We start from the raw sequence: 15787 nt of genomic DNA on the forward strand, positions 1-15787 counted from the left end.
ATCTGGTAGAAATTTCCTTTCCTTGAACAGCCGGTGCAGTTTACCGGGAATATAGAGACGACCTTGTTGATGTACAAACGCCTTGTCTGCGCCAATAGACCACGCAAATTTACCTCCAAACTACTTACCTTTGCCGTACTCTTCTTCTTCCCGCCTGCGCTGGTCATCTGCGTATGCCCGACCATAACCACCGCGGCCCGGATCGTACTCTTCACGGTATTCGTCGCGCACCTGCCCACCAGACTTTCCTCGTCTTCGCTGAAAGTTAGACCCTCCTGTTCTTCTCTCTTCTGATAAAGATGTAGCATCACGTACCCATACTGACGTCCTTCCTCGAAGCCAGGGTCAAGATCCGTACGAATAATTCTCTCATCAAGCTTGGTGCCTCCGACATACTTTAAGCAGTCCAAGGCGTCCTGATGGGTATAGTATTCCACGAAGCAGAAGCCACAGGGAGTTTTGTTGTATCGATCCAGCCCCATTACAAGGCGCTTGATTTCACCGCACCTATATGCGCTTGTTAGTTCTGGACATCATGCTATGATGGGCCTGCGGGTCCGCTGACTTTGAGAAAAGCTCATGAATTTGCTCCTCTGTTGTGTAGAAAGAACTTTAGAAAGTCAGTATGCGCCATAATTATGGTCATCAATGCAGTGTTTCGGTCGACATACAGGTTTCCGACGTAGAGTGTTGTGGCATCCTTCAACTTGTCGACTGGGTCCTCCGTCCTCTCAGAGTCATCCTGGCTGTACTTGCGTTTCTTGTTCTGCCATTCAAAAAGACCTTATTAGGAAATGATCAAAGCCAAAAGCGGTTTGCAAGCGCACCTTTGCCAGGTAATAGGCGCTAGGCCGATCCAGCCTATCGATTGTGTTGTGGACCAAAGTACTCATTATATTGTAGACGCGGCCGTATATTCCGGACAAGAACAAGGCAATTATTTCAAGCAATATGAGATAACGCAGCGGGATATGCGCGAGACAGAGCAATGATGGAGATGACGGGAATGCAGTTTGAAGACGTAGGATAGCTGGACATCAAGAGCTCTCAAGGGCGGAGCTTTCACCTTGTCTTGGCGCGCTTTTCCTCCAACCAAAAAATCCCCGGCCCGCTGTTTGTTGCTATCATTGCCGTCATTCCAACCAAGCTTCAATTTGAATCAATCTGTCCTCCTACCAGCTTACTGAGGATATGGAATAAACCACAGTCATCCCCAATTCATTTCTGGTTTTAGTTTCAACTTGTTCGCCATAACCGCTGACGATGCCGAAACTCATCAGCTACACACCTCCATGGCTATCGCGCCCTGCACCCGGCGCAACACTCTTTGCAAGCACATCGACCAAAAAACCAGGTTATCTTCCGGAGAATGAAGCGGAGTATAGCGGCCCGACAAGAACCTTGGCAAAGCGAGGAAATGAGGTCTTCACCGTGGTGAACAATCAGATCCGCTGGTCGAGCCTTACTCGATTGAAGGATGTATGGCAGCAGCAGCAGTCCAGATCAAAGAAGGACGCTTCTGGTCAGACAAGGAGCTCTGAGGGACCGTCAGATAGCGATGAGACGGACTATTACAGAGTATGGCCGATTCTCGCACAAGCTTTTGCATGTCTAGCTCATTGTCGTGGCTAATGAACGATTAGGTTCTGATCGTACCAGTCTACGAACGGATTCGGCAGATGGTTCCTTCTCCAAATGGCGCTTTTCTGGCCATCGTAACGGATCATACAGTGTATATCGCGGTGCTACCAGATTCATCGCACCTGTCTGGTACGGATCGCTCACCTATCCGTCTCAAGTATTACCAGCTTGGTCCCACTACGCACGTTATCCCCGAGTCGCCCGTTGTTTCGGCGCTATGGCATCCTTTGGGGGTGCACAGCAATCTTGGAGGCTGTCTTATCACCGTCACCGCAGATGCCGCAGTCCGCGTATGGGAGCTGGACCGGAACAACCACTGGTCTTTCGACCGACCTACGCTGGCGGTTGACCTGAGAAAATTGGTGGACGGAACATCTTGCGACCAGGATTTTTCACCTTCTGGGTTTGGGAAGAACAAAGGATTCTCCGCCGATTTCGTTGATATGGAAGTCGCCTCGGCTTGCTTTGGCGGTAGCGGAAGCGAGAAGGAGAGCGCATGGGCGCCAATGACACTGTGGGTCGCAATGCGACCTGGTGATCTTTACGCCCTTTGCCCGTTGTTGCCCTCCAAATGGCGAGCTCCTGCGACTACTATTCCCTCCCTTACTTCGGCCATTGTTCCAAAGTTGTCGGCGATGGAGGAAGATTCGTCGGAATATGAGGATGAGCTGACAGCCTGTCGACAGCAGTACGACTGGCTTACGGAGATTGATAACCAGGATCCGTTGCAGACCATTGCTGGCTCGGATCTGGAGCCCGGGTCGGAAATTCTGACGCGTCCCGCCAATCCCAGCGCGATCCCCAGGTTGCAGGGTCCGTTTCGTGTCGAAACTGGGGCCGAGCTCGACGATTTGGACCTTTGTGACGTCCTTGTCATTGCGTCAAAAGTCGACGTGGATGCTCTCATGATGGGTGAGGATGATGAGCTCTCAGTGGAAGACAACGATCAATTGTCGGCCACTGTTATCTGCCTCTCGACCCGCACTGGCAGGGTCCATATCTGCCTTGAACTTGACGGCGTCGAGGGGCAGTGGCTCCCCAAGCTTAAGAAGAATGCATTCAGCACCCCCCTGTCTGAGCCGTCTGATTTGGTCTTGGTTGAGTCGTTGGATACTATCAGACGAGACCAGCATCTGAATAATTGGCCGACCTTCACCAACGATGTTATCTCTCGATACAGCTTCTTCGTCACGACCGCAACCAATGTCACATCTATTTCACTAAGTTCGTGGGTGCAGAGGCTTGAGGCCGAGCTCCGGTCAGAGGATACGGCGGGCTCAGCTTTTCGTTTGCAAGTGCTATGCGAAGGCACAGTATCTCTCAGGGAGCGAATCATCCAAGTAGATGATGGTGGCAGTGCTGTTAAAGGCGAATCAGACCATCTGGCCTCTTCTCTGGTCTTCTATGACTACGATCTTGGTTATTTGCTGTTGAGCCACCACGCGTCTCGCCCGTATGCTGCCATCATGGATGCGCCTGAGGTCAGCTTTCCACCAATTGCAGATATGGGACCAATTGGTTCAGGGGCGCAGGCGCCAACTTCTCCCATTCTACCACCTAAAAGACCTCCTTACCAAGTCCCTTCTATTCTCTATTCGGACTCGCCTCTGGAGTTTTTCGTTGAGAAGCATGTCCCTCATCGACAACGCCAGTCGCTCAAAGAGCAGGTGCGTTTGTCGCCAGCAACGCTGGACCTGGTTGCTGCTGCACACCGCATTCTGTCTGCTCACACGAATGCTCTTGAAAGGGCAGCATCGGATCTTTTCCGTCGCTGTGAGCGGCTTCAAGGGGAGATGCAGGAGCAACTGAAGCAGCTCTCGGACGTAGCTGAGCGCATCAAGGGGGTCTCAAGCGATATTGGTGAGGATGGTCAGCGGCGAGAGGGCTCGAGGAGTGATGAGGCGCTGGATAAGAGGCTGAAGGCTGCGAAGGAGAGACAGGCGCAATTGGTTGAGAGATACGAGTCGCTCCGAAACAAGGTTCTGAAGTCGGGCGGTCGTCCACTGAGCGAGAAAGAGAAGGCATGGCTTTTGGAAGTGGAGGCACTATCTACTTCGTTGGAGAGACAGAAGAAAGAAGAAGAGAAGGATCGGAGTTTGTCACAGCGATTGGAAACCGTGAGTCTCATCGCTTACATGAACCACACACAGTAATGCTGACATTTGCTGCAGGTCAAGGAGATAGCAGGGGATCTGCTGGCCGAGGCCAAGTCCATTGCGGCCAAGGCACCTGTCGCACCGGAACCTGGGAGCCCAGCGTCCCCAACTGCCGCTGGGCCAAGAGTCCCACAGAGGCTACAAAGGGCGAAGATTTCCGACGCCATGAGGATGGTCGAGCGAGAGTAAGTCCTTTCTTCTAGTGATAAGTGCTGTATAGGCTAAGTCATCGTCTTCAGGTCTGCTGTCATTGAAGCCATCACGTCTCGATTGAACCGACTGAACTCGAGCATCTAAATTTTGATTATGAACTGTCCGGATCGGAGGGGATATCATCGTGTGATCTATGATCAGCAATGAAGAAGCGTAACGTTAAATTGGCGAAACAACGCCTGCAAGTAATCCAATACTAACATTAGAACTACTCAAAACACTCATGCTCGGCACTTCGAGTATATCATTTCCTCACAACTCCCCTGAAAACACATAAGCTGGAACGTAGTGACACTGCCCTTCTATGCCCTCCTCTTGACCATCCTCTTCCCCAACACAACCGGGTCGCAGCTCCTTGTCAGATCACACTCAGTCTGCCGGATCATCGACTCCTTCGGCGCTCCATCCTGGGCTGCTTGAAGCGCATCCCCGACTTGACTCTGCTGCTGCGCACCCGGTGTAACCTTCTCCGAACATTCCCCACACATCATCTCGTATTCGCTCTGAATCAGTCTTCGTCTGCGGCACCACTCCCAGTACTTGCAGCGACTTAAGGAGTCATCCCAGATGCATCCGCAGAGGGCGTATTTGCGGGTGTTCACTATGCACATCTTAGTTGTCTGTTTGTTTTTGCGTTCAGCTTGAACTGATACTTGAGATAATTGTGGTAGTTGAATTTGGTGTGGTTTGAAACACCCTGTAGTGCCAATATATATATTGAATAGAATCACGCCATGTTCCCAAACACAAGGGAGAGGGCCCGCCCAAAAAGAAGGCAGAAAGGAAAGGAAAAAAGACATCAAAGAGCAAAAAGTATAGAATTAGAACCATAATTTTTATACTCTCATTCACAATGTGAGACAATACATTGCTCATTGTTTTATCTTCGGCGACTCACCCATTGACATGACGATGGGATAGGGCTATCTGAGCACGTGATGAAGATCTATAGCTTTTGTTGGAGGAATTGTCTTTGCTCAAGCGCACTGAAAAAAGTACCGAAACATATTGACTGATGGCTTGGATTGATCTATGGAGTAAACCAGTCACAACGTAAGAGTCTGGGTGGTTACACGATTAATTGAGGCAGCCCCGGGATTTCCTTATTGAAGCCTACGCAAGTCACAGCAAGCTTCATACTACTATATCAGCACGAGTATCGGGTAATTGAAACGTAGGTTCTTGCTCTGCAGACCTCGTCAACAACTCCATAGTCAGAGAACTGGCTGATAGAGTTTAGAGGGAGATGCATATCAACTAGGTGGCCAACGGACCTCCAGCTTTATTAGAGGTACTGCAGTCAGTAAGGTATGTAATCTGTGCATGGAGGTAAATTGAGCCTAAACAGAAATGCATGGTTTTTTGGTAACCTCTAGAGACATTATAATTTGCAAACAAACATATCACTGGACGCTGTATCCGAATTCTCATCAGCTTTACGTCTCTTCAATTGCTGCACAGCAGACAGAGAGACGACTTACCGTTCAATGAGGTGGACACCAGAGGCCGTCTCAACAATGCCGCTGACCTGGCCTGGCTGCAGCGCAAAGGCTGCATCCTCGAATTCCTTTTGCATCTCGCCACGGCCGAAGAACCCACTGGTGAAGAATTAGCATTGAATATAACCAAGGAGGGAGCTACGATGACTATGAATGTAACGTACAGGTCGCCCTTCTTCCTGGCACTGCTACAATCCGACTCCGAGACTGCGATATCACCCAAGCTCACTTCACCCGAGCGGATGCGCTGTTCATGGCCCCGAAGGATCTCGATCGCTTCCTCCTTCGATCGGGTGATCTCCGCCTCCCTCCAGCTGCTTGGTCGCCTACTGTCTCTATGCTTGATCAAGAGGTGACTGCAACGGATCTTGCCCTCACCCTGGCCTGTGCTATCAGGCCGTCCGGCGGGGGCGCTGTGGTAGTTTGCCATGTAGACCTTCAGCAACTCGGTGTCTGTGCCGGCGGGGGGTTCCCATCGGGACTCCTTGGTCGAGGGATTGAAGTAGTAAGGAAGATTCTTGGAGTTGGAATGGCGAACCTCCCATCCTGCAGGAAGACCGGTTTCTACCTGTGGGAGTTGTCCGGTCAGTCAATGCACCAGCTAAGGAAAGGAGGAACATGGCATACCATGGTGAGTCTGATGTATATTCAAAGCACTATGCAAGAGCTATATGAGGCAAAATGGCCTAGATATTCAGTTTATGCCTGGGTTGATAAGTCGAAGCTGTCAACGGTTTCTCTCACTGAGCAACATTGAGCTGCCTGTACAAACTGCGGGGGAAGAAAGAGGGATGGCGGCAAACAGTGCAAACATCCCACTTAAGGTTCGAAGCCGCGCTTGCGTCCCATCCTTCTGGGTCTAGTCTCCTTTTGGGTCTTCCTCAGGCGCCAATCCAGCGCTTCTTCCAACTTCCATTAATTTGATTATTCAAGCGCAGTCTTTGACCGGGTCTCTATCATCTTTTGCCTTGATCTCTCGCTTTGCCATTTCTTGAGCGTACTCCAACAAATCTTCCAAACTCAACGTCTTATTTTCTCTCGAAAGTCTGTTCTATCTGCTACTGCAAAATTTTTCGCGCGCGACGCTCCATCCTACAACCGACAAAATGTCTGCAAGCCCATCTCCGTCCGCCAGTGGCGATAACAAGCAAACTGATCAGATTCATTTTCGTTTCTGTCGCGAATGGTAAAGAATTTCCTATTTCCCATAGACTCCGTTCTACAGTCTGCTAACACACTGAAACAGCTCCAACCTACTCTATCCCAAAGAAGACCGCGTCAACAACCGTCTTATGTTCACGTGTCGAACGTGCCACGTCGGCGAGCCCGCGTCCTCATACTGCGTTTATCAGAACAAGTTGAACAGCCAAGTTGGAGACACTGCTGGTGTGACCCAGGATGTGGGATCTGATCCAACGGTTTGTCTCCCTGGTTTCTGTGCCCATTGCGGGGAAGAGATTACCTGCTTTACCTGCGGGCAGTTGCCTGAAGATACACTGTCCGATTGGGATTCTGAGGATTCCATGAGCATTTAAACATACTGGCCCATCCCTCCTGTCATGGAAACATTCCAAGGTCTATTGCTTGAAATTTCCGTGGCTGACATGATCTCTCTCTCTTGCTTAGCTTCCCCGATCGAACAAGCCCTGTCCGAGCTGCGGTGAAGCGGAAGCAGTCTTCTTCCAATCTCAACAGCGATCAGCAGAAACTGGAATGGTGAGACATTGCCCGTGCCTTTTGATTGCCACATTTTGCTGACGCTCTGTCATTTCATTGAAGAAACTCTACTATGTCTGCTGCGCTTGTGGTAATGTCTTTGTATGATTGGTCTTGTTGGTGCAGCGTCCGAAGTTTGGATACCCTTCTGTTTGTGATTTTACGGCATTGTTATGGAGTAATGGCATTTCTGGCGATAAGAAGAACCGGATGCTTCAAGGATTTCTATTGGTACAGAGTATTTGTTTGAGAAGATAAACGATTCGCTTCCAAATTGGTATATTACACATGCATAGGCGCCAAGGACAGAATTTTTGACCACTGCTTTCCTCGTAATTCTGTAGCAACAACTCCTGCAAACGTAAAGTCAGTAGCTGAGTCAAAACTTAGATATAGACCACCTTGGAGAGACTAACCGTTCATTCTGGTTCCAATCGGGTCACCCGACTTGTTGACCAGCACGCATGCGTTGTCATCGAATTTGACAATAGTTCCGTCTGGTCTCTGCATCTCCTTCCTTGCGCGAACGACGACAGCGTGCCGGATATCGCCGCGACGTACCTTGTTCGCGATGCCGCTGTTGTTCGTGCTCTCGGGGCCGAAGTTTCGCTGTTTCTGAACCACAACCACTATCCGGTCACCTATTTCCGGTTGAATTCACATCGAAAGTCAGAGCTCGTTGATTGTAGATATTGTAGATGTATAACCCACCGACTGTGGCCGGCCGCTTCTTCTTCAAGACATTCACACATTCGACGACCGCGGCGCCGGAGTTGTCGATGCAGTTGAGTAACGTCTGCCGACCACGTCAGTAAGATTTCCGGAAGACGATGGAACCTTCAAAAGGAAATACCGCTTACCTTTAATTGAATCATTTTGATTGTATAAACGCTAAGGAGGGGTATCGTATCTGACGATGTCAGGGCCGTCTTGCATGGGCTGGCCGAAAGATTTCCAGCACCGGGCCGGCAGGTTTCGCCGACCGCCGACCCCGGAAAAAGCGATGCAGCACATACTGCCGCATGATTGATCGCATGGGCAACGCAGCCACCAAGTAGGGTTGTCCTAGTGAATGGTGCATGATTGAAGTGAAGGCCTTTCCCCCTCTCATTCCATGTGCGCTAATCCCTCTGAGGCATCCACTCGCCTTTCCACTATGTCCACACCTTTGTATTTGGGCTCTTTTCTCCTTGCGTTTTTATGAATCGCTAAATCTACGCTCCTTTGGCGGATCACCCCCTGGTATCAAGATCCGCGCTTCCGCTTGGGCCTCCTCTGACAAGACATCGAGCCGCCAATTCACACCGCATACACTTCATAGCGGCCGGCCTTCCTTGTATGGAAGATTGCTGATACTGCCTTCGCCATGCCGTCCGCAAAGGAAAGAGATAGCCCGTCTGTCGACCGTCGCGACCGTCTGACGCTTGCGAAACTGGCCAGCTACGACGACGTCGCGACGGATGCGCTGGTGGACCGAGTACGTGGTCCCTCTCTGTCATGCATGTTTCAGACTCGTTACTGATTCCTGATTTCTACAGGCTTACTTCTGGACCAATACTCGCAAGAATAGAACCAAATACAACCCCATGCGGGGCATCGTTGACGATGATGTCGCTCGCATCCTCCTGCACGATGTCATTGTCGCAAAGGATCCCGCGAAAGCAGAACGAGAATTGCTGGCGATGTCAGGGCTGAAGAAGTACATGGCTCGGTTGCCCAACGATCGCGAGAAGGATTGGTTTCGCCGTCACCTGCGCAAATACATTCAGATGTACCTACCTGACTCCCCGTTTGAGATTACCACGACCAATCGTTACACAATTACGGAACATGAGGCTGCAATCTGCGCTCGCAAATTTATCAAGCAAGGACAGGAGATCAAATATCTAAGCGGAACTCTTGTGCCTATGACTCGTGAAGAAGAGCGGGATCTTGACCTGAAGCGGAAGGATTTCAGCATTGTGATGTCCAGTAGGAAAAAGACCCCGTCTTTTTTCCTTGGGCCTGCTAGATTCGCCAATCACGACTGTAATGCAAATGGAAAATTGGTGACGCGTGGTTCAGAAGGCATGCAGGTTGTGGCTACTCGGGACATTTACATTGGCGAGGAGATTACAGTGTCCTACGGAGACGACTATTTTGGGATTGACAACTGCGAGTGTTTGTGTCTTACCTGCGAACGACTGGTCCGCAATGGCTGGGCGCCGCATGTGCCATCTGAGCCTCAGAGTAAGGCGTCCACGCCTGCGCTGAACGATGATAATCTGTCAATGGACAGTCATGTCTCACCTAAGAAGCGCAAATTTGCGCCTGACTCAGACACCGAAACTTCTGCCCCGTCCACTCCTTGCAAACGGGGCAAATTTGTTCGCCAGAGTTCCAAATTGAGATCTGAAGTGTCATTCCTCGAAGTTGCTACCTCGATTGAGCAACCTGCTGGCCCTTCCCCCGTGTCCAACGGTCCTGATATTGGGATCTCGGGTAACAGCGCTCTCGAGTCGGAAAATGACAGAACTGTGGACGCTGCTCTGCCTTCCCCGCCTGCCGATTCTCCGTCAACTGCCGCGAACGAGTCAGAACGCTCATCAACATCAACAATTGCCACCTCAGTGTGCGATGCTTCAGTCAAAATCAAAGTGGAAGAAACGATAGAGAAATCTGCGGACAAAGTTTCCGCCATAGCCGAGACGAACATTGAGCTGTCGATCACATCTCAACGCTCAGTCAGCATTGAGGGAGACACAAAACCAGAGCTATCAGACCCAACGAGCACATTGGGACAAGAATCTATTGTTTCTAACAGAAAGAAGCCCAGAAACTCTCGTGGAAAAGCCACTGTTGTTCAGTCGGTGGAGGCTGAATCACAACTCGTCCGTGTCCCAGGGGATTATACCAAGACGTCGAAACTTTTGGCGCAGACATACGACCGCTGGGTTGACTGCCACACTTGTAATGCCTGGTTTGTGCAACATAACTCCTATCTGACTCGACGGGAGTGCCCTCGCTGCGAGCGTCACTCTATGTTGTATGGATACCGCTGGCCCAAGACTGATAAGGAGGGCCCGTCGGACGATGAAGAACGAGTGATGGACCATCGGACGGTGCACCGCTTCCTATGCCCCGAGGAAGAGGCACTCATCTCGCGTAAAGATCGCGGCGTCAGTTTCGGCGTGACGCCCACGCCGGAATTGTCTGAGCCACGCACAGAAACCGAAGGAAGCGAAGGCTGTGACGACAGACGCACTACTCGTGCGAGCCGGCGACGCACTCATTCACTTCGAATTACCATGTGATGATGGCGACTTTCGGGGTTTTTGGCATTCTGTACTAATTGGGAATGGTGTTTTGGTGCTGGTAACATTTCATTGCGATGTTGGATCAGGGATTTACTGGGGGATGGCGCTCCAAGACACGGCATATTGCATCTGTAGACATGGTTTCATGATTTGACCTCATTTTTTGCATACCGCCATTCTGTACAAGATGCAGTTATCTAACATATCCAGACTTCTGGACAATGACACAATCTCACAACCTCACAACCTCACAACCTCAAACCTACAGCCACGGACAGATCGTATTTCTTTTGTGTCTTTCCCCGCATTTTGCGGTACTGCGCGAACATGGGAAATATAACTGCACCAATCGCGAAGAGGTCTGTCTCCTTTCCCCCGACCTTGGCATCTAACCTGGCATCATCCATCGTTTGTTCCCCAGGTCTTCAGATCTGATCTCGGTGTGTCTCATACCGAGAGCCTGCCAGTACTGCTGCTGCGCCAAGATGCCATATAAATGAGCAGAGATGCTCTGGATCCTACGGGTCGTATGCTAGGCCATTCCTTGGTAAGATCGTCGTCTATAGTCATGGCGATCACAACGAAGTATATCTTTGCTCTTTGCTTCTTGCTGACGTTCTCGCTTTCCAGCGCCTACGAAGATCCCCTCGTCGAGCTGGACTATGGGCAGTTCCAGGGCAAATATGACTCTACCTATAATCTCTCATACTTCCGGAAGATCCCCTTTGCAGCGCCTCCAACAGGGGAGAACCGGTTTAGAGCCCCTCAGGCGCCTGTGAAGATCACGAATGGCGTTTATGACACTGATGAGGACTTTGACATGTGCCCGCAACGCACGGTCAATGGCTCCGAAGACTGCCTCTACCTTGGCCTCTTCTCACGGCCGTGGGATGCTACAGTCGCTCCCTCGTCTGCTTCTAGGCCGGTCTTGGTTGTCTTCTACGGCGGTGGCTTCATTCAAGGCAGCGCTTCGTTTACACTACCTCCGTCCTCATATCCAATCCTGAACGTCACGGACCTCAATGACTATGTGGTCATCTACCCCAACTACCGGGTCAATGCGTTTGGCTTCCTTCCAGGCAAGGCGATCAAGCGCTCTCCAACGTCTGATCTCAACCCGGGCCTCTTGGACCAGCAGTATGTCCTCAAGTGGGTACAGGAATACATCCACCACTTCGGCGGCGACCCTCACAACGTCACGATCTGGGGCCAATCCGCCGGCGCAGGCTCGGTGGTGGCTCAGGTCCTCGCCAACGGACGGGGCAGTCAACCCAAGCTCTTCGACAAAGCGCTCGCCAGCTCGCCCTTCTGGCCAAAGACCTACGCCTACGACTCCCCCGAAGCAGAAGCCATCTACGACCAGCTCGTCACCCTCACCGGCTGCACCAACGCCACGGACTCCCTCGCCTGCCTGAAATCCGTCGGCATCCAGACCATCCGTGACGCAAACCTGATCATCAGCGCCAGCCACACCTACAACACAAGCTCCTTCACCTGGGCCCCCGTCATCGACGGCGAGTTCCTCCAGGAAGCCCTCACCGCCGCCGTCGCCCGCCGCAAACTCAAAACGCCCTTCGTCTTCGGCATGTACAACTCCCACGAGGGCGAGAACTTCATCCCCTCCGGCCTGGGCAAGACAGCCACAACCGCCGGGTTCAACTCCTCCGCCGCAAGCTTCCACACCTGGCTGACGGGGTTCCTGCCGGGCCTCGCCCCCGCGCACATCGCCCTCCTCGAATCAAAGTACTACCCGCCCACCGGCGAAACCGAGACAATCGACCTGTACAACACGACGCTCGTCCGCGCGGGCCTGGTCTACCGCGACCTTGTCCTCGCCTGTCCGGCGTACTGGCTTGCCTCGACCGCGAAGCGGAGAGGCTATCTAGGTGAATATACGATCTCGCCGGCCAAGCACGCCAGCGATACCATCTATGTTCGTTTCCCCTCTTATCCTCACCCATTATCGATTACCACGTCCCGAGGCATGCGTGTATACTAACTGAGAATAGTGGAACCAGGTCAATTCGATCCAGCAGACTGATCCGTTGATCTATGAGGGCTTCGCGGGCGCTTTTGGGAGTTTCTTCCAGACGGGCGATCCGAATGCGCATAAGTTGACGACTGTGTCGGAGGCGGGCGTGTCGGTTCTCAAGGAGACGGGGGAGGAGTGGGTGATTGCTCCGGATGGGTTTGCGACTACGGAGGTGTCCTTTTTGAAGGAGAGGTGCGATTTCTGGGAGTCGGTTGGGGAGCAGGTTCCTGTTTGACGGTAAAAGTATACACTGTCGATAACTTGGTCTAAAGCCTAGTGGCTGTGCGGATGAATCATGAAGAATGCCATTGATGAGTTGGATGATGTGATGTTGTAAATATACAGTATTATACATATGTCCAGATCCGATGGTCTATCCTGGTATTCGTTCCCTTCCCCGGGACCCATGCCCGAACGCCTTGCCCTGTTCCAATAAATCATACACAATGTTACAACTTTTGTCCTGTCGAGATGAGTCCGTCAGATCAGTGCTTGACCACGGAACATACCCTCGCGGACTTCTTTGACTACGTCCTTTCTGTCCTTCTTGCCGACCAACACAACACCGCGGCCGCGCTTGCCCATACGGCCGAGACGGCCGAGCCGATGGATAAAGTCAACGGTCGTGTGTGGGACGTGGTAGAGAATGACGGTCTTGACTGCAAGGGTGTCAATACCGCGGGAGGTCAAGTCGGTCGTGACAAGCACCTTGGTGTTGGCGAGGCGACGGGACGAATCCTGGTTCTTCTTCTCGGGCATCTCGAATGGGATCGCGTCTTCCTGACGACGCTGCTTCTGAGCCAGAAGGATTTCATCGGGGGTTGGAGGGGGTGGTGCTTCGGTGAATTCGGCGAGAATTTCCTCTTGCTTTCGAGCACTAGAGTCCCGCGAGAGGGACTGCGCGTCGATGCCCTTGGAGCGAAGGAATTGAGCCACCTCGTCTGCCTCTTCGCGCTCGTTCACAAAGACAAGGATTTTCTTGGTCTTCGGCGCAACGTACGGGGCGTAAGGGCCGTCCGATTCGGAGTCGCCTGCCTTGCCTATTGACCAGATGACGTCGGCACATGCCAGACTGCGGTTTCCGCGGTATGGATCCTTTTCGATATCCACCACACCCAGCTGCACGCGACGAGGAATTGCGTGGAGATTAGGTGTCGTCAGACGCTTAATATCCGGATAACGCTTTCGTAGCAGGTTATCAAGACTCCGAGGGATAGTGGCGGAGCACAGAATCAGCTTGCGAAGTGAAGGGGAGACCTTGCTAATGATTTCTGTGGTTGTTGGGGCAAAGGACCGATCCAAGAGCGAGTCTGCCTCGTCCAAAACCAGGTGGCTGACCCGGCTGAGCACGTAGGGTTCTGTTTTGGCAATGGACGCGAGTAGGTGAGGGGTGGCAACGAGAATGTCGATCCCGTCAGGGTGGAATAGTGTGTTCTTGATGCGGCGTGGAGTGAGATTGGAGGATATCATTCCGGATCGGTATTTGACCGTGTGAGACAGTGCTTTCACCTTTACGCCTACCTGAGCCACCAACTCCGATGTGGGCACTAGAATAATCGCCCTTGGCCGGCCCGCATTTGAAAGTGGCGGAAGCTCTGGGTCGATATCGAAAGCTCTATTTTTCAGCTTCTCTTCTCTCTCTCTAGCTTGCTCTTCCTGCTCCTTCTTCTCTAGTTCCTTGTCCCGGGCTTCTTCACGCTTGACTGCGTCCACAACCGGAAGCAGATACGCCAGTGTCTTGCCCGACCCCGTCTCTGCTGCTAGAAGGTATTGGTCGTACTGAGGCTCGTCATCGTCCGCTTTCGTCGGTTTCTTCTCCGTCTTTGTCTCCTCTAAAAGTCTCGGGATGGCAAGACGTTGGATTGGTGTCGGTGTCACGTCGATCAAACCGGGCAAAGCCTGGGAAGAAATCGAATTGCGTACGACAGGCAGGAGCGGAAACTGATCAAAGCTCGTTATATCGGCAATCTTGGCCTTGATGGCCGCGCGACGACCGTACGGGATAGGCGCCAATGCTGTCTGCATCTTCAACGCCTTATACAACGGACTTTCCTTCTGGGAATCCTCCTCGGGCTCTCCAGAGCGCTTCTGAGCTGCTCGAGACCTTGCTCTCGGTGTGTCGCGAATTCGTGCTTCCGTCTGATTCATCCCCGCAAAAGGCCCAAACCGGTCCTTGTCACCCCGAGTTTTCTTCACAGATGGTTTCGCGACATCTGGCGATAGAGTCATCCGAGCGACTCTGCGGCGGAGTCGAGCAGTGGCCATTGAACGGGTAGACTGCAACGACAACGGAAGCGGCGCCGTTGCGCGAGACTGACAAAATAGACATACTGAAGGAGGCAGAGGCAGAGGTAGTCTGCCTAGTCGATTCATTGTGACGGTGAGTCGACAAGGCCGAGTCAAGTGCTCCTGCAAAAAGTTGCTGAAATATTGATATCTAACGAGTGGATTGAAACTTCCCTGGAAATTTGCGGTTTGGCAGGCCCCGAAACCACGCTAACCCTAAATAGGGATGGTAGGATTGGAGGCCGAACCTTGGAAACAAGGCCCTAAGGCTCTCAGGCGGCCAGGCCGCAACAGTTGCCATGGAGACACCCGCCGCTCACAATGTCAACATCTGCTGTCTGCACAGTTATCTTGCTTGTTCCTGATCCACCCGCGGCTTACTTATCCTGTTTCATAGTTCATTCTCCTCTCTTCTCCTCTGTCATCGACAGATCCTCCTCGTGCTTGTTTTCTTTTCTTTTTGGTGCCTTGTCTACCCTCGTGCTGTTGTGGTTGTCTTCTTACTCTTATTGCTTCCTTTCTCTTTGCACGGTGGATGTGGTGGTATCCTGTCACTTATCAATTCGTCTGTCCCACCATCCCGATCCGTTGACGATCTCTGCTCATCTGGATTTCTATATCTCCTCGTTATCGGAGCAAGCTGTATTCTTTCGCTCCACCACGAGCAACAAATTCGCGATCTTTTGATGAATATCTCTCTGCGACGAATCTGCCACGACTTGTACGAACAATATCCTCAAAGTTAGTCCATCACCTTTTTGCTGGTTATCGAAGCGCCAATCGCCATTTGTTGTTGTTTATCAGAATAAGGTATGGGCGCGTTCTTCTTGCAAGGGATATATCCCGGGGTTGCACGGGCCATTCCTTTGTTATGCTCTTTGTCAAAACATGACATCTGCTGATACATCAACCACAGCGTTGGAATTTTCTTTATTCCCCTTTGTGCTC

At 51.7% G+C, this 15787-nt stretch overlaps 8 protein-coding genes across 8 annotated transcripts; 4 read left to right on the top strand and 4 right to left on the bottom strand.

Moving 5' to 3' along the window:
* Window positions 1-120: 120 nt before the first annotated feature.
* Window positions 121-893, bottom strand: Aspvir_000956 (nuclear cap-binding protein subunit CBC2; the record flags this gene model as incomplete). Its single annotated transcript, XM_043266087.1, has 5 exons — window positions 121-253; window positions 316-507; window positions 566-610; window positions 672-766; window positions 828-893. The coding sequence occupies 5 exons, from the start codon at window positions 891-893 to the stop codon at window positions 121-123; spliced, it is 531 nt and encodes a 176-aa protein (XP_043122022.1).
* A 370-nt stretch (window positions 894-1263) lies between these two features.
* Window positions 1264-4094, top strand: Aspvir_000957 (uncharacterized protein; the record flags this gene model as incomplete). The annotated part of the gene is made up of 4 exons (XM_043266088.1): window positions 1264-1578; window positions 1644-3758; window positions 3813-3982; window positions 4037-4094. The coding sequence occupies 4 exons, from the start codon at window positions 1264-1266 to the stop codon at window positions 4092-4094; spliced, it is 2658 nt and encodes an 885-aa protein (XP_043122023.1).
* Window positions 4095-5413: 1319 nt separating this feature from the next.
* Window positions 5414-6139, bottom strand: pin1 (peptidylprolyl isomerase ESS1; the record flags this gene model as incomplete). Its single annotated transcript, XM_043266089.1, has 4 exons — window positions 5414-5423; window positions 5492-5608; window positions 5674-6077; window positions 6137-6139. The coding sequence occupies 4 exons, from the start codon at window positions 6137-6139 to the stop codon at window positions 5414-5416; spliced, it is 534 nt and encodes a 177-aa protein (XP_043122024.1).
* A 476-nt stretch (window positions 6140-6615) lies between these two features.
* Aspvir_000959 (DNA-directed RNA polymerase II core subunit RPB9) lies at window positions 6616-7044 on the top strand (the record flags this gene model as incomplete). The annotated part of the gene is made up of 2 exons (XM_043266090.1): window positions 6616-6695; window positions 6756-7044. 2 exons carry the CDS (start codon window positions 6616-6618, stop codon window positions 7042-7044), a joined length of 369 nt encoding a protein of 122 aa, XP_043122025.1.
* Window positions 7045-7507: 463 nt separating this feature from the next.
* On the bottom strand, window positions 7508-8100 carry Aspvir_000960 (mitochondrial 54S ribosomal protein uL14m; the record flags this gene model as incomplete). Its single annotated transcript, XM_043266091.1, has 4 exons — window positions 7508-7578; window positions 7642-7866; window positions 7937-8021; window positions 8086-8100. 4 exons carry the CDS (start codon window positions 8098-8100, stop codon window positions 7508-7510), a joined length of 396 nt encoding a protein of 131 aa, XP_043122026.1.
* Window positions 8101-8591: 491 nt separating this feature from the next.
* Aspvir_000961 (SET domain-containing protein) lies at window positions 8592-10518 on the top strand (the record flags this gene model as incomplete). The annotated part of the gene is made up of 2 exons (XM_043266092.1): window positions 8592-8702; window positions 8764-10518. 2 exons carry the CDS (start codon window positions 8592-8594, stop codon window positions 10516-10518), a joined length of 1866 nt encoding a protein of 621 aa, XP_043122027.1.
* A 571-nt stretch (window positions 10519-11089) lies between these two features.
* Window positions 11090-12788, top strand: Aspvir_000962 (putative carboxylesterase; the record flags this gene model as incomplete). The annotated part of the gene is made up of 2 exons (XM_043266093.1): window positions 11090-12454; window positions 12531-12788. 2 exons carry the CDS (start codon window positions 11090-11092, stop codon window positions 12786-12788), a joined length of 1623 nt encoding a protein of 540 aa, XP_043122028.1.
* A 245-nt stretch (window positions 12789-13033) lies between these two features.
* mrh4 (ATP-dependent RNA helicase MRH4) lies at window positions 13034-14818 on the bottom strand (the record flags this gene model as incomplete). Its single annotated transcript, XM_043266094.1, has 1 exon — window positions 13034-14818. The coding sequence occupies one exon, from the start codon at window positions 14816-14818 to the stop codon at window positions 13034-13036; it is 1785 nt and encodes a 594-aa protein (XP_043122029.1).
* Window positions 14819-15787: the final 969 nt, after the last annotated feature.

Source organism: Aspergillus viridinutans (genome assembly GCF_018404265.1).
Source record: "Aspergillus viridinutans IFM 47045 DNA, scaffold_1, whole genome shotgun sequence".
NCBI classification, from domain to species: domain Eukaryota; kingdom Fungi; phylum Ascomycota; class Eurotiomycetes; order Eurotiales; family Aspergillaceae; genus Aspergillus; species Aspergillus viridinutans.